Raw genomic sequence first — 17,805 nt, 5'->3', positions numbered from 1 at the left:
AGAGCAAATCAAGTCTGACATTTTAAAGTGGAAATTACAAACTTTAGAAGCCTTTTTAAACCTCGAATACACTACAATTTGCATTTCTTCCTGCGCAGGAAAATTCTCTGCAACAACAGAGTGATCAAATTAAGATAGTAGATCTGTACGCATAGGAATAGGATTGTATTTAGGGAAATTGTAATAAGGTTGCAGCTCTGGATTGGTGAATACAGTATGTCATATTCAGTCTAGGAGAAATTTGGAAAAATATGGCATATGTTTTGAAATGTGAAATGATATGAAGTGCTGCTCATTGAGTTGTATCTGATTGCTAACCTTTAAAGCAAGTTATAAATCAAGGGCACCCATGCCTGTGAAGTCGATACAGCCTGTATCTATGTAATAACTTACCATAGCCAATTTATAGGGAGATATGCCACACCAATGTTTACAATGAAGTCTACTCCAAGTCTACTGCACAGAAAAGGCTATGTGTTTGTGTTAACTTGTTATGCATGAGAGTGACTGAAAAGCAACAAGTTGACATTCCGATGGTGATGTAAACCCATTATTAGGGTCTTTGACCCCTGCACTGTCCTTAATGTTGAACCCAGGGCTGCATTAGGGATGGACAGCGGCTGAAAAGGGACTTTGTGTCTTTAAGATCTGCTGGCTCTGGGAGCTGGGGGTCTGTCTATTGTTGGTCAGACAAAAGCTTGAGTCAGATTCATATAGCAGTGGTGGGGAATAACTTCTCATATCCTCAAATCACAGTCACAAAGCCGCCAAGCTAAACCTCAATAACCCCATACCTCTCTCTGAACATGGGTAAGTGGTCATCTAATGAGTTTTTAATATTTTCTATGAATATCTTAATAGTAAAAGTCTGTGGAATATGATTAATCTACTTTTGAAATTTATATATATATATATATATATATATATATATATATATATATATTAGAAAATATATGTGATGCTTCACTTGAGAATAATATTAATAATATGAAGGATTGATTAATATTGTGATAATTGCTGGTTTTATCGCAAGTTGACTGTATGATTGTCTGATTGTAATGTCCACTTGTGGGTACCTCATGGGTTATTCATATCATAACACAACATTGGTAATATTGCAACATTAGAAGCTGGCTGGGACTGGTACCATGACTGGTACCATTGCTCAAATATTATTCCAGGTTACACATAGATAATATTGTAGACTAAATAGTCCATTTTGAACGTTTTAGATAAGCTAAGCTTATTGAAACTCATTACTCAAACTTGTTATTGAAATTCCTTGAACATAAATGTTATTCAAATCAATTCAGGATCATCATCTAATCAATGATGTTAAAATAAAAACAAACCACCTCTCACACAGCTAATATCTGTAAAATATTTTCTAAAAGGTGGATTGAACTCATTGGGGTTCAGAGAGACAGAGGACCAGCGCAGGCTGCTGTCAGGGAGAGGTCATGCGAGGTCGATCATGTCAAAGGCTCTCACACTTCCACTCTTGTCCAGGGCATAATTAGCTAATTTGCATGGAATCCTTTGTTACACGCCGTCCGTTTGACTCTGGAGTCAGTTTAAGTCGACCAACTATTTTAAGTCGATCAACTATTCCTCCTTCATTACTATTTCTTCAAACAAAATAGTTACTCTGCACTACAGTTTATACAGATTTAGCATGATTTAAGGACTTGGTTTGGTATGATCCTTCAGTGCATGCCAGTGGTATCTCTGCTGGGATTTTATTCATAGGTTATCATGGCATTTCAAAGCACAGCTGAAGAGGGGGCGTCTGCAGCCAATGTAATTTCCAGGGACTCAAACAACTTCCCAGCTGTTGCTGTTTTTCTTTAAATGGCAGTTTATTTCATTCATATACTTTGTTCCTTCCTACCCACTAAAATCACAGAAACCATAAGATTACAGGAACGTTTAGTCAGTGTGCAACAGTTGCTTCAGCTCAGTCATCTATTATGTATGATCATGACAGTGTTTGCCATTCCCGAATGGGGTTTGTAGATAATACAACTTTGATGAGCGACTTAGTTGTTGTTGTAAAGATATTTCAGTTCCCCCCACCCATTCATTGTGCTTCCTCCCACCCTTGAACAGTTGAACCGCAGTCCCCACCCCCTACTGACATAGACACTCATTCGGTGCCATGGTACAAGTCCCAACCAGCTGTAGCTGTGGGCTGGGCTGGGCGAATAGTAATGATGTTGCCAGCGGTACTGTGAGAATCCTGGTGGTGGAGATACTCCCCTGACCCCCGCCCCACCTGCCCAGGCGCCCATGGCTTGTTTATTAGATTGTTGGGTTGTGTGTGTGTGTGTGTGTGTGTTTGTTTTGTGTGTGTGAGGTGGTGCTAGTGTGGTCTTTGTTTGTTTGACATTGCTGGCCTTTGTTCTCCTCCACTCCTAGCTAAGACAAAGGGCACTGTGTCTCCACAAAGACAGGCTCTCTCTATAGGCCCCTGGAGCCCATCCTTCAGTGCCCTCTCCTCTCTCTCCTCTCTTGGTGACGCCTGTGGTGGCGGGTGGTGGTGAAAGAGGGTTGGACTCTGGAGAGTAGAGGGGCTGAACTGTGAGGCGTTGGCAGGAGCTGAGGAGCTTTTACACACGGATGAAACCAGTGCAGAGAGCTGTTTTTTAGTTGCAATATCCTGCAGAAGAGCCTTTAGCATCACTGGTTCATAAACCCTTTGCTTGTTGTTGAGGAGCACAAGAACGAAAGCAGCAAATGTTTCCGGTCAGACAGCCTTGGCTTTGCAAAGCCCTAGGTGCATCTCTCTCTCTGATTCCTATACCAATACAGCCATTAACAGTCTGGATGTTTCCTATCTGCTTCCCCAGCACAGCTTACATTGGAGGAAGTGTATGAGAGTGCTGTGAAGTCATGGGCGCTTTAACGTTACTTTGTTGGATACGCTGCTCTGCTGCACTTGGTTTCGCTGTTGTGTTTCGCTAAAATGTTTCTGTTGCTTTCATTTCTGTTGATGGAAGTTGTTGGTGGATGTTGATGGATTTTCGGCAGAAACAGTGGGGTCTTTCTTTTCAACAGCTCCCCAAGTAGGGTGACTGACAGGTGTCTGGACTGTGGCGTAGATGTGCTGTGTGTTGGTGTGTGCGGTGTGTGCCGCCTGTGTGTTGATGTATTATGCCCCCTCACCAGGTTGTTATGATTCCTGTATCCGCTGCCTGGGGGCAGTGCCCTACCCGTCCCTGGTGGCCACTCTGCTCTGCTTCACCGGCATGGCGCTGTTCTGTGGCTGCGGGCACGAGGCACTGGCCAACACCGAGGTGCTCGCCGAGACTTACTTCGCTCGTAACATACAAGACTACGTTGTCCTGGCGTCGTTGTGAGTGGTCCTTTTAATTGATGAGTATAATTTTTTCTTCCTAGTAAGTGTTTGTATTTGTAGATAGGTTGTGCAAATCAAGCAACAGAAATGTAAAGACTCTTACAGGAGTAGTAGTAGTAGTAGTAGTAGTAGTAGTAATAGTGGTAGTAGTAGTAGTAGTAGTAGTAGTAGTAGTAGTAGTAGTAGTAGTAGTAGTAGTAGTAGTAGTAGTACCCCTTCCTTTAGGTAGGTTGAGAGCAGCCACCTCTCAACAGCACATTTTGTCACCATGGATCTCTGACCTTTCCTTATTATGACCTGTCCTTGTCTCCCAGTATCAAGTACTTCCAGTACGTGATCTATGGCCTGGCCTCTTTCTTCTTCCTTTACTGCATCCTGCTGCTGGCCGAGGGATTCTACACTACCAGCGCCGTCAAGCAGACCTTCGGAGAGTTCCGGAGCACCAGATGTGGCCGCTGCCTTAGTCTGACGGTGAGTGGGGGGTGACGGCACCTCGCTGTTAGGTTGCTAAAATAATATTGACACTATAGCCTACTGTACTCTAGCTTCTAATCCACCCACAGCAATGGAGGTTGAAAAACAATCCATAAACAATTCATAGAGTAGTTAATTATCCATCAGTTAATTATCCATGAATCCCTCATGTATTATGCTTCGGGGATATTAGGCTCATGTTAGAGTATTTACCCTCTGTGGTGGTGTATTTCTGCAGTAATTAGGCCTCATGGGACATGTTGCGTCACATCCTGATTCCCTGGAGTTTGACCAATAACTTCCTGTGACCTCCTGCTCTGCTTCCTGCTCCACAGTTCATCATAGTGACATACATCCTGGCAGTGATCTGGCTGGCGGTGTTTGCCTTTACAGCCATACCCGTCTTCTTCTTCTTCAACATGGCACAGACCTGCCATACCATCAACATCCTGGCTGAGACGACACCCAGCATCAACCAGCATGGCTGGATCTGCATGGATGCCCGGCAGTATGGTACGTTTAGCTTATGATGGGCCCAGCCGTGCCACCTTATGTTATTTTCTTTTTAATTAATTTTTTACATTTGAAATGTACTGTATTTCATTTCACATTAATGAGACAAGCTTCGCTTTAGGACTACTGCCTTGGAATGCAATGCCAGGGAAGGTTTGTGGAATGACCTTGGCATCCATTTGCAAAACAAAAGAGGTGAGTTGGTGGTAGCTCTGTCTGACAGTAAAACTACTTCCTGGACTATGTTCCTGGATTATGTAACCTTTAAACACACAAAACACACAGCTAAATGATCATTCTGCATAGCAAATCAATGTACAGTACATGCACTCTATAAGACCCCTTTTTATAATGTGTACTAATGATTTTGATCATATTTGCTTGTTTTGTCTCTGCAGTTCTTCATCACCTACGACCTGTACATCGCTGCCTTTGCTGGTGCAGGGATCGCTCTCTTGGCTCTGGTGAGTAGAATGTCCACTCAGAGACTGATGAGTCTATGGGGTCTGTCAACCTCTTGGTTTAAGTTCAGAGTATGATTTGATGGTAACACTTTATAATAGCTATCCTTTATAAACCATTTATAAATCATTAGCAAATTATTAATAGTTAATTTTCTGTATATTACTAGTAATTATAGTAGTTAAACATTACAAAAAGCATTATGTTTAACTAATGTAGTTACTAATTATGTACTAATCATTTAAAAAGATTTATAAATCATTTGATAATATTTAGTTCATCATTTATAAATGGCTTATAAAGGATAGTTATTATAAAGTGTTACTGACTTGATTTTGCAGCTCCATTTGGCTTAGTTTAAGGCAAATACCAAAGAGGTATGCGGTTAATTTGAGGCTCTTTGGCAGAGAAGAATAATAACAGAGAAATATAAAAAGTTATCATACTGTCCATCAGCACAGTAGCTGTCTTTATTAATTTCAACAATGATTAAGATGACAAGACCAGCCAGGTCATAAGAGAAAAGCTCACCAATAGAGAACAGACTTATATAGGCATACTGTAGGGGCATATAGTGGAAGTGATCAATGTGTGCACAAAGAGAGATCAGCTTGTGAGGCTATTGAATAATTGTGTAATCTGAATGAAGCTGCACTTTTGCAAAAAAAATTTTATGAGTATTATTTTTATTTTTATATAGTTTCTCTTTTGTCCCACTCTTCATCTTTCTCTCTAGTTTATGTATGTGGTAGCCACCACATATAACTATGCAGTCCTGCGGTTCCTGGGCAGGAAAGGGCTACGCTGTTAAAAACTGTGCCCTTTCACATCTCCATCACCCCATAGACTGGGCCTGAGGGGGGCAGTTACACATCACACCACTGAACTCCATCCATCCCCTGTGAGACACACCTGCAACCTGGATCCCCTACCTACTGCTGGCTGCTTCCCTGAAGGGCTCCAACTACTGACACATGGTTCATCTGACCATCTGGTTTATCACCTCAGCCTAGCCTCAGAGCCATACGAAACATACTTGTATTTCTGAGCACCTCCAAGGCGTATGATACCTACTAATTGTCTAGTTACTTTAGACAGAAACGAAAGTAGGGAGGTTGGTCGAGGAGGATGGGTCGGCGTAATCCGTGACTGTATGATATTGTAGGACCGCTATTCCATTCATAATGTAACGTAATGTAACGTAATATATCATACTAAATGGAGTGTCACTGATTTACGTACAGAATAATACAGATTGCCTTAAGACCACATTGGGTTGTTATAACTAAGCCCCTCCCCCTGCTCACCAGTCTTATACCTTTGGTTCTCAGTCCAGGAGGATGACTCTCTGATGTCTGTTGCTAATTTTCACATTGGATGTAGCGTCTCTGGTTTTGGTTCACACATTTTTTATAAAGTGTCAGATTGTGGTCTCTATATAGCTCTCTAAATCTGAATGACTTGGAGAGATGGCTGCTCTCAATGCTAATCAGAACTAAGAAACCGACCCCAGTCGCCTTGCTTACTGATATGTATATATATTGTGAACATGATCTAGCTGCTGTTGCTTTAGATTGTGTTGGTAAATGAGCTGTCCATTACTGTAACTAGAGCAAACAGCGGAATGTGCCAAAGTTCTCTACAACGCTCAAGTGAAATGTGGGAGTGTAATGTGAGAGTCTCTCTTGTCTAAGTGTGTCAAAGCACTTAAGGCAGCTTTTTTGCACTCACTCTTGATGTAGTACCTATTTTTGTCCTTTTGACTGATTACTGTGTGTGGGGTGCAAGGAAACCCAATTCTATGGAGGTGCTAAAGGTGTAAGCTAAATATGATACTCCGTTTTCATTCTCCATATTTATTAATGCTCTCTGCTTTTAAACTGTAGTGTTTGATTTCCAGGTGATTTTTGTCTGGTGAGTGGCCTGCTATGCTATTTACTGAATTGGGTGTGTATATAATGCTGTGTTGAATTGATTAGCCATTAAAATGTATCAAAGCCTTTGAACTCAAGGTATTAAGATAGTGTGCTTCATTTCATTTCATTGTCATACAAATGTCAAATGGTACAACAACATTTCCAGTGAGGTTGTCCACATGGGCAATATAATGCACAACAACAAACAACAAGTCAAATGATATTAGAAGATAATTCACAGTTATGTTGACATAAATAATGGAAACTATCATAAATCATTTAGATATGTTGTCTCATTACAGATATACATGCCCTCCGCATGGTGAAAACAAGTAAATGGTGAAAAACAAATTATTTGTTTACAGAAAAAAGTCCTATATTCACAAAAAATGACATTCAGTGTCAGGGAAGGAGAACTGATGATAACTCTGGAAATTTAACACATCTTACAAAAAACTATTCTAACAATGTTAACAAGTAATCTGTCAAAATGGTTGTTTTGGTGACAGGGATGTTCCAGGGATGACACTGCTGTGCCCTCTCTGTCAAGGTGATGAGAAGCCCTGGGGCCTACATGGCTTTAGTAAAGCAGCCATCACAGTGGATCACTCTCCCATGCACGAACATGGCGGTCGTCATGTCCCCCAAGGCCTTACTGCACAACCCGCACTGGAAAAAGGAAATATTCCCCTCAGTATGGTGAGAGAGAGAGAGAGAGAGAGAGAGAGAGAGAGAGAGAGAGAGAGAGAGAGAGAGAGAGAGAGAGAGAGAGAGAGAGAGAGAGAGAGAGAGAGAGAGAGAGAGAGAGAGAGAGAGAGCGACAGAGACAGAGACAGAGACAGAGACAGAGACAGAGAGGACTAACATAAAACCAAATAACAAGTTTCATAATGTTCGGTTCATTTTTTAACATTGAGGGTTGGGGTGCTATACCTTAAAACAGTCTGGGTGGCTGTAGATTTGTGGGTAATTGATTGTGATCTTGATATTTCCATCAATTGACTTGTCACAGTATGAACAAATGGCTTTGCCATCCCTGCAGGGGAGAGGGGAAGTTCATCACTATCGAGTACGGTCAAAACATCTCTTTCTAAGTATAGAAAATACACTATAACCTTTGGCATGGCTAAAACAGACTTGATTGTTATCAATTGGCACAAAATAAGTTTACTTTTATGAGGAGAAATGGCCATCCTGCAATGTGCAGTATTATGCTGGTGTAATTATTGGTGTAATAAAGAAAATCTGTCTTCCCCTTTCTCATAGTAAAGGTGCGCTCCTTTTAGGCCTACTGAACATGGACAGAATAACAACACTTACTTGGTGTGACGAAATTCATGGACTATCTGATGCTGTTGTTCAGCATCCTCCTGTTGCTGAATGCTGAAACAATATAGAAACAAATAGACATGGAAATTGCACTGCCCAAATGTAGAAAATATACATACTATGCGGGTGTCTTGCTGCATTACTACTGTATGTATTGACTGTATGTATGTATGTATCAAATAACTTAAAAGGGTAAATGTACATTTGAAATGTGTGCTTGTCTACTGTAGTGATTAACTTATCCGCTCAAATGACTTTAAAATAATTGTATTGTCTCAGAATCCTCTAATAGGAAAAGATTAGGACAACTGATTATGAGGGCAGACTCACAGTGATGGACATTGACCCCCACAGGCGGATGGTGTAGGTTTTGATGCAGGTGCTATTACATTATCATCTGCCACAACTTCAGCAGCAGGTTGCTCCACAGGCTCCACGTCTAATGCCTTCTTAAGTTCAATAGCAGCTGATGATTCCTGAACAACTTCAACAGCTGCTTCAGCCACAGGTTCAACTTCAGCTTCAATGATGGGTTCAGGTGTTGACTCCTTCACAACCTCGACAACAGGCACAACATCAGGCTCAATAGATGATTTAACAACAGCTTCAACAGCAGGCTCAACTATAGGCTCAACAGCAAGCTTGACGGCCGATTCCACTACGAGTTCAACTACAGCCTCAGCCACAGGCTTAGCCTCAGCCACAGGCTCTACTACAGGTTCAACTGCAGCCACAGCTTCAGCTACAAGTTCAACTGTAGTCACAGGCTCAACTACAGGTTTAACTGCAGCCACAGGCTCAACTACGGGTTTAACTGCAGCCACAGGCTCAACTACGGGTTTAACTGCATCCACAGGCTCAACTACAGGTTTAACTGCAGCCACAGGCTCAACTACAGGTTTAACTGCAGCCACAGGCTCAACTACAGGTTTAACTGCAGCCACAGGCTCAACAACAGGTTTAACTGCAGCCACAGGCTCAACTACAGGTTTAACTGCAGCCACAGGCTCAACAACAGGTTTAACTGCAGCCACAGGCTCAACTACAGGTTTAACTGCAGCCACAGGCTCTACTACAGGTTCAACTGCAGCCACAGCTTTAGCTACAAGTTCAACTGTAGCCACAGGCTCAACTACAGGTTTAACTGCAGCCACAGGCTCAACTACGGGTTTAACTGCAGCCACAGGCTCAACTACAGGTTTAACTGCAGCCACAGGCTCAACTACAGGTTTAACTGCAGCCACAGGCTCAACTACGGGTTTAACTGCAGCCACAGGCTCAACTACGGGTTTAACTGCAGCCACAGGCTCAACTACAGGTTTAACTGCAGCCACAGGCTCAACTACAGGTTTAACTGCAGCCACAGGCTCAACTACAGGTTTAACTGCAGCCACAGGCTCAACTACAGGTTTAACTGCAGCCACAGGCTCAACTACAGGTTTAACTGCAGCCACAGGCTCAACTACAGGTTTAACTGCAGCCACAGGTTTAAGTACAAGTTTAACTGCAGCCACAGGCTCAACTACAGGTTTAACTGCAGACAGAGGCTCAACTACAGGTTCAACTGCAGCCACAGGCTTAACTACACGTTCAACTGCAGCCACAGCCGCTGGCCTAACTGCAGGTTCTTCAGAAACACTGTCAACAGGTTTCGCTACAGGTTCTAAGACTGATTCTACAACAGCCTCTTCTGATTGAACTCCACTTGCTGGTTCCACTGTGGGTTCCACAGTGGGTTCTGCAGTGAGTTCTGCAATGAGTTCTCCAACAGCTTCTTCCACAAATTCAGGTTCCTCAGTTGTTGGCTCAGAGGGCTCTGCTGTCTCTGGTTGGTCAGCAGGTGCATCCAAAGATTTTCCAGCTGCTGGTTCATCCACAGATTCCTCCATCGCAGGTTGTTCCAAAGGTTTCTCAAGAGATTTGTCTTCTAATTCTGCTGTTGGTGGATCCACTGACTCCTCCACAGCTTCTGACAGCTCCTCAGGCCTACTGTAAATCAGTCACACAGAAGTAGCACTTAAATACGCTTCTGTCAGTAACTGATTCAAGCACCCATTATACTACAGTGGGGATAAAAAGTATTTAGTCAGCCACCAATTGTGCAAGTTCTCCCACTTAAAAAGATGAGAGAGGCCTGTAATTTTCATCATAGGTACACGTCAACTATGACAGACAAAATGAGAAAATGTATTTGCAAATTATGGTGGAAAATAAGTATTTGGTCAATAACAAAAGTTTCTCAATACTTTGTTATATACCCTTTGTTGGCAATGACACAGGTCAAACGTTTTCTGTAAGTCTTCACAAGGTTTTCACACACTGTTGCTGGTATTTTGGCCCATTCCTCCATGCAGATCTCCTCTAGAGCAGTGATGTTTTGGGGCTGTCGCTGGGCAACACAGACTTTCAACTCCCTCCAAAGATTTTCTATGGGGTTGAGATCTGGAGACTGGCTAGGCCACTCCAGGACCATGAAATGCTTCTTACGAAGCCACTCCTTCGTTGCCCGGGCGGTGTGTTTGGGATCATTGTCATGCTGAAAGACCCAGCCACGTTTCATCTTCAATGCCCTTGCAGATGGAAGGAGGTTTTCACTCAAAATCTCACGATACATGGCCCCATTCATTCTTTCCTTTACACGGATCAGTCGTCCTGGTCCCTTTGCAGAAAAACAGCCCCAAAGCATGATGTTTCCACCCCCATGCTTCACAGTAGGTATGGTGTTCTTTGTCCTCCAAACACGACGAGTTGAGTTTTTACCAAAAAGTTCTATTTTGGTTTCATCTGACCATATGACATTCTCCCAATCCTCTTCTGGATCATTCAAATGTACTCTAGCAAACTTCAGACGGGCCTGGACATGTACTGGCTTAAGCAGGGGGACACGTCTGGCACTGCAGGATTTGAGTCCCTGGCGGCGTAGTGTGTTACTGATGGTAGGCTTTGTTACTTTGGTCCCAGCTCTCTGCAGGTCATTCACTAGGTCCCCCCGTGGGGTTCTGGGATTTTTGCTCACCGTTCTTGTGATCATTTTGACCCCACGGGGTGAGATCTTGCGTGGAGCCCCAGATCGAGGGAGATTATCAGTGGTCTTGTATGTCTTCCATTTCCTAATAATTACTCCCACAGTTGATTTCTTCAAACCAAGCTGCTTACCTATTGCAGATTCAGTCTTCCCAGCCTGATGCAGGTCTACAATTTTGTTTCTGGTGTCCTTTGACAGCTCTTTCGTCTTGGCCATAGTGGAGTTTGGAGTGTGACTGTTTGAGGTTGTGGACAGGTGTCTTTTATACTGATAACAAGTTCAAACAGGTGCCATTAATACACGTAACGAGTGGAGGACAGAGGAGACTCTTAAAGAAGAAGTTACAGGTCTGTGAGAGCCAGAAATCTTGCTTGTTTGTAGGTGACCAAATACTTATTTTCCACCATAATTTGCAAATAAATTCATTAAAAATCCTACAATGTGATTTTCTGGATTTTTTGTCTCTCAATTTGTCTGTCATAGTTGACGTGTACCTATGATGAAAATTACAGGCCTCTCTCATCTTTTTAAGTGGGAGAACTTGCACAATTGGTGGCTGACTAAATACTTTTTCCCCCCACTGTACTTCTGACAGGGTGAAACAACAGCACCTGCCATCTATATTTCTCCTCAATTATATTCTAATTGAGCACAAAATCTATGATTGCATAACACAAAGGTAAGGTAACATTCATTTTAATGGAGCTGGGGATGTGCTTGGCTACTCCATAGTGAATACATTAACCCCTTACACTCCTAGGAAATGGCCTATATGGCTAGGGCTAGATTGAAATGTTTTTTTACAGAAGAAATATGGAAAGTATACTGAACAAAAATATAAAACGCAACAATTTAAACGATTTTACTGAGTTACAGTTTATAGAAGGAAATCAGTCAATTGAAATAAATAAATTAGGCCCTAATCTATGGATTTCACATGACTGGGCAGGGGCACAGCCATTGGGAGCCAGGTCCACCCACTGGGGAGCCAGGCCCAGCCAATCAGAATGAGTTTCTCCCCACAAAACGGCTTTATTACAGACAGAAATACTCCTCCGTTTGATCAGCTGTCCGGGTGGCTGGTCTCAGACGATCCCACAGGTGAAGAAGCCAGATGTGGAGGTCCTGGGCTGTTGTGGTTACACGTGGTCTGCGGTTGTGAGGCCAGTTGGATGTACTGCCAAATTGTATAAAAATGACGTTGGAGGTGGCTTATGGTAGAGAAATGAACATTCAATTCTCTGGCAACAGCTCTGTTGGACATTCCTGGAGTCAGCACGCCAATTGCATGCTCCCTCAAAACTTGTGACATTTGTGGCATTGTGTTGTGTGAAAAAACTGCACATTTTAGAGTGGCCTTTTATTGTCCCCAGCACAAGGTGCACCTGACATCATGCTGTTTAATCAGCTTCTTGATATGCCACACATATCAGGTGGATGGATTATCTTGGCAAATGAGGAATGCTCACTTACAGGGATGTAAACACATTTGTGTACAACATTTTAGAGAAATAAACTTTTTCTGTGTATGGAACATTTTATTTCAGCTCATGAAAAATGGGACGAACACTTTACATGTTGCGTTTATATTTTTGTTCAGTATATATGCATAACCATGGTAGCAATTAAAAGGGAACAGTTTGGAGATTATGGGAAAATTATTAGACTAAAGGTGACAGTTCACCTGACACAAGACTGAATCCAAACATTACACTGTTGATTTTATGTGTATTTTACATTTACTGTACTTTTCGTCGCATTTGTTGATAACGAAATCTGAAAATACTCTGGATACATTCAGTAACATGATAAGAATATTCTTGGGAAATTTGGGGTAGAAGCAACAGAAGACAAAACAACTACAAGGGCTTGGGTGAGAGGTCTAACTGGTGTTTCCAAGTGGCCACACCTCTCCAAAGTGTGCACAGTTTCTAAGTAATTTCAATGCACTTGTATGACTCAAAGAAGAGTCTTCAACTATAAGGTGCTTTTTTGAGCTCTCCTAGCTGTGCCTTTGAGGAACTACAGCAAGCACACTTGTAGTTGTTTTCTTTGGAACACAGCACTGCATCCCCGCCTTTACACAACTCCTGTTGTTGTTTACGCAATCCAAAAACGGTTCATTATAAATCACAATCTGGGTCAGGTGGGCATCATTTTAAAGCATGTTATATTGCCAACATGACTAGCTAAATTATAATATACAATCTTACAGTGTTAGGCTTTCACTAGCAGATCATAATTTTGGTGCGCATGGAATGGAGTCATGACTCGTGAGTGCATTCAGATGCGTGGTCCCCTTAACATTTTCTTCACAATACAACAAACATAGGCTCTGTCATGAGCACTCTCTCTCCCTGGTAGCAACATTAATTGCATTCAATTATCTTCCACTCTGCTCACCTCCCTCTCTCTACTCAGCCTAACTAGCTCCACCTGCCCTGCTCTGCTCTTGTTACCTGGCCAGCTGCACTGCATTTCCCACTCACCATCCTCACCTTGCCTCACTCTGTTCTAATTACTCTGCCAGCTGAACTGCATTTCCCCACTACCTCTCCCAGTATATCAAGCCCTGGTTTTCAGCCAAGCCCTGTCAGATCGTCTTCAAACCCGGACCAGTAACCTGCCTGTCTGCGCTCTGACTCCTGTTTGTGATACCGATCCTTTCTTGACTGCCTCCTTGTTCTACTGCCCCGTCTATCCCAACCTGCCTTCTGGACCTCGACTACTCTCCGATCTTCAGCCCCTCCGGTAACTCGTTTCTGCCTTCTGTCTCTCACCACGATATTTGCCCAGCCCTGATCTGTACTTCTGCCTGCCATTCATATTGCTGTTGTGTGTGTGTGTTCCCCCAGGTCTCCGACCACCAGATGAGCGTGCCCAGACGTTTCACCACCCTCAGCCCGATACGCCGCTCCATCACTGGGGAACACACACACTAAGCACTTGGACTGGACACCCCCGGACATTTGGTGACCCCCGGAGCACAGGTACCCACAGGAGGACCCTGAAAGACCCCTGACACCCCTGGGACTCCTCTTCCCGCCTGTAACCTTGAATAAAGAACTCTGAATTTGAACTTGCGCTCTTGGGTCCTCTTCTGTTCGTGACAGGCTCAATCTGTTAAGGACAACCCAGGGTATAATGCCATGTCATCTTGTAACTGTAGTTCAAAACATAGTGATCATAAACGTTGACTCTGTATATTACATGTTTTCTGATATGGAAATGTGAAGTGCACATTTGGACTCACGGGTGTTTGGCTTGCTTGTATGACATCAAAGCGGTATTTATTCTAATCCTCATCGTCTCATCTTTCAAAATACATTTAGTCCTCGTAATTTACAGCATTTCCCTCACTGAGACAACAAAACATTTGCAAAAGTTGCCCAATTAGCAGGAGGGATGGGAGACATTGGGCTCTGACGTTATGAATAGTATGTTACTGTACAGCCACTGCGTTCCAATTTAGGCACTTATCAGTGTCCAAATCTACAATTTTCAACCCATATACGGGTACGAGTGTAAAGGGCTACAGATAGGTTGATGTTATGTCCCAGGGTGATGGAAGGATACTCACTTAGTCTCAGTTGGTACCTCTGGAGCAGGAGTCTCAACAGGGATCACAGCTGCAACATCAGTTGGAGTGGGTGCAATTTCACCATTTATATCACTGAAAAACATGAAAAGAGAGAGAGGAGGGCATGAAATAAGCAGAAACAGAAGTGAATTGGATCTGGCCAGACAGACAGACAGACAGATGGAGAGAGAGAGAGAGCGAGAGAGTGAGTGCGAGAGAGAGAGAGAGAGAGAGAAAGTATATTTTCTATCAGGAAATTACCTTATAGGGAAATGTGACTGGCTGATTTTGAATGGTGGGGGGCTCGTTGGGGAATCCAGAGATCTAAAAGGCAAGAGAAAAGACTAAACAGAGCTAAACAAAGGCACATATTTACACAACGATACTGGACAAAGATATACAGTATGCTATGAATATTTTACAAGTAAAAATACTCAGTTACTGAGTTTTATGGGTAGATCAAAAAAAAATGTTTTGTGCAAATATACATACATACAGTGGGGGAAAAAGTATTTAGTCAGCCACCAATTGTGCAAGTTCTCCCACTTAAAAAGATGAGAGAGGCCTGTAACTTTCATCATAGGTACACGTCAACTATGACAGACAAATTGAGAGAAAAAAAATCCAGAAAATCTCATTGTAGGATTTTTAATGAATTTATTTGCAAATTATGGTGGAAAATAAGTATTTGGTCACCTACAAACAAGCAAGATTTCTGGCTCTCACAGACCTGTAACTTCTTCTTTAAGAGTCTCCTCTGTCCTCCACTGCTACGTGTATTAATGGCACCTGTTTGAACTTGTTATCAGTATAAAAGACACCTGTCCACAACCTCAAACAGTCACACTCCAAACTCCACTATGGCCAAGACCAAAGAGCTGTCAAAGGACACCAGAAACAAAATTGTAGACCTGCACCAGGCTGGGAAGACTGAATCTGCAATAGGTAAGCAGCTTGGTTTGAAGAAATCAACTGTGGGAGCAATTATTAGGAAATGGAAGACATACAAGACCACTGATAATCTCCCTCAATCTGGGGCTCCACGCAAGATCTCACCCCGTGGGGTCAAAATGATCACAAGAACGGTGAGCAAAAATCCCAGAACCCCACGGGGGGACCTAGTGAATGACCTGCAGAGAGCTGGGACCAAAGTAACAAAGCCTACCATCAGTAACACTACGCCACCAGGGACTCAAATCCTGCAGTGCCAGATGTGCCCCCCTGCTTAAGCCAGTACATGTCCAGGCCCGTCTGAAGTTTGCTAGCGTGCATTTGGATGATCCAGAAGAGGATGCCATATGGTAAGATGAAACCAAAATAGAACTTTTTGGTAAAAACTCAACTCGTCGTGTTTGGAGGACAAAGAATGCTGAGTTGCATCCAAAGAACACCATACCTACTGTGAAGCATGGGGGTGGAAACATCATGCTTTGGGGCTGTTTTTCTGCAAAGGGACCAGGACGACTGATCCGTGTAAAGGAAAGAATGAATGGGGCCATGTATCGTGAGATTTTGAGTGAAAACCTCCTTCCATCAGCAAGGGCATTGAAGATGAAACGTGGCTGGGTCTTTCAGCATGACAATGATCCCAAACACACCGCCCGGGCAATGAAGGAGTGGCTTCGTAAGAAGCATTTCAAGGTCCTGGAGTGGCCTAGCCAGTCTCCAGATCTCAACCCCATAGAAAATCTTTGGAGGGAGTTGAAAGTCTCTGTTGCCCAGCGACAGCCCCAAAACATCACTGCTCTAGAGGAGATCTGCATGGAGGAATGGGCCAAAATACCAGCAACAGTGTGTGAAAACCTTGTGAAGACTTACAGAAAACGTTTGACCTGTGTCATTGCCAACAAAGGGTATATAACAAAGTATTGAGTAACTTTTGTTATTGACCAAATACTTATTTTCCACCATAATTTGCAAATAAATTCATTAAAAATCCTACAATGTGATTTTCTGGAAAAATATTTCTCATTTTGTCTGGCATAGTTGACTTGTACCTATGATGAAAATTACAGGCCTCTCTCATCTTTTTAAGTGGGAGAACTTGCACAATTGGTGGCTGACTAAATACTTTTTTCCCCCACTGTACATACAAACAAAAAAAATAAGCACTACACTAAAACACATAGATGAACACCCACTCAAATTTCTTAGCTGCTGAAAGCACATAGGACTTTGCCAGGGGCCTGACCCTGGTAGGTGTCAATGACCTACAGAAGAGAGGAAAGAGGCAATCAAGTTATGACATGTTATTGCACTTTAATAACTGTCCCATATTGATTAATGTGCTGTACAGTCAAGGGTAATTGCCCTCTTACCATTTGGCGATTTCCTCAGGGGTCAGTGGGTTAACATCTGGTGTCACTGTAGGACTGTAGGGGTTGCATGGAGCAGGAGAGGTAACAGGGCTGGATTCAGCTGAAGAGAGACCAGCGGGTTTCTTTGGAAGTTCTGGCTTACTTGTCAGAAGAAAATAGTGAGGTTGGGGAATGTTAATTGCAATTAACGCTTTAGATAAATCACTCATGTCTTAGACAGAGATAAATGTGCCTCCATTGTCTCCTAAAACATAAAGTGGGTGGCTTTTGGTTTGGACTGGGTTACCGTGGTTTTCCCTCCTCCTCTTCATCGGGGTCTGTCGCTCTACGGATCCAGCTGCCGTCTCCCTTGAGGGAAGTACGCACCTTCATGGTTCGAACCACCTGTGCTCTGTTAACTTCTACAACACACACACACACATTACACACACGCACATTACACATACACACAAACACTTTATATAATTCTGTGTTGATATACCACTATTGCTCATGATGGAGCAGTAATGTTTTACATAGTATTCAGTTATAGAGTCATGGAGGTCAACACACCCTTGGTGGCCATGGTCCAGTCCAAGTCTCTGCTTCCAGTTCAACAACCTATTGAAACAAAGAACATGGGCTTTGGCTAATTGGTTGGGGGTCATAGTATGTACAGAACAGAAGTATGTATGTACTAACTATATATTGCATTAGAAAAAAGGTATACCCAAAGGCACTTCAGCCCAGCTTAAACAAAAATTGGGAATCAGTTGCTCGATTGAGGGACTTGAAAATCCCAAAAACATTCCTTACCCCAGGATACTTCAGCTGGTGACTATCCGGGAGTA

General features: G+C 42.8%; 2 protein-coding genes across 3 annotated transcripts; one reads left to right on the top strand and one right to left on the bottom strand.

Annotated features, from left to right (window-relative positions):
* Positions 1 to 705: 705 nt before the first annotated feature.
* On the top strand, positions 706 to 6,822 carry LOC121573654 (myelin proteolipid protein). Of its 2 annotated transcripts, none has more exons than XM_041885793.2 (7): positions 706 to 810; positions 3,169 to 3,355; positions 3,673 to 3,829; positions 4,168 to 4,345; positions 4,467 to 4,540; positions 4,744 to 4,809; positions 5,544 to 6,822. In XM_041885793.2, exons 1-7 carry the CDS (start codon positions 807 to 809, stop codon positions 5,616 to 5,618), a joined length of 741 nt encoding a protein of 246 aa, XP_041741727.1. In that variant the 5' UTR covers positions 706 to 806; the 3' UTR covers positions 5,619 to 6,822. The 2 variants fall into 2 exon arrangements, with proteins under 2 accessions (XP_041741727.1, XP_041741726.1); XM_041885792.2 differs by lacking the exon at positions 706 to 810 and adding an exon at positions 2,518 to 2,776.
* Positions 6,382 to 17,581, bottom strand: si:dkey-125i10.3 (calphotin). Its single transcript, XM_045222746.1, has 10 exons — positions 17,528 to 17,581; positions 17,262 to 17,376; positions 16,976 to 17,116; positions 16,799 to 16,867; positions 14,919 to 14,981; positions 14,658 to 14,750; positions 8,383 to 10,041; positions 8,044 to 8,106; positions 7,657 to 7,759; positions 6,382 to 7,392 (listed from the first exon to the last, which is right to left on the bottom strand). The coding sequence occupies exons 1-10, from the start codon at positions 17,538 to 17,540 to the stop codon at positions 7,294 to 7,296; spliced, it is 2,418 nt and encodes an 805-aa protein (XP_045078681.1). The 5' UTR covers positions 17,541 to 17,581; the 3' UTR covers positions 6,382 to 7,293.
* Between the last annotated feature and the right edge of the window lie 224 nt (positions 17,582 to 17,805).

The sequence above is a fragment of the Coregonus clupeaformis genome, chromosome 9 (genome assembly GCF_020615455.1).
Source record: "Coregonus clupeaformis isolate EN_2021a chromosome 9, ASM2061545v1, whole genome shotgun sequence".
In the NCBI taxonomy this organism is placed as follows: domain Eukaryota; kingdom Metazoa; phylum Chordata; class Actinopteri; order Salmoniformes; family Salmonidae; genus Coregonus; species Coregonus clupeaformis.
Note: the sequence above shows the minus strand (reverse complement) of the source record. Positions and strands in the feature narration are given on the sequence as shown.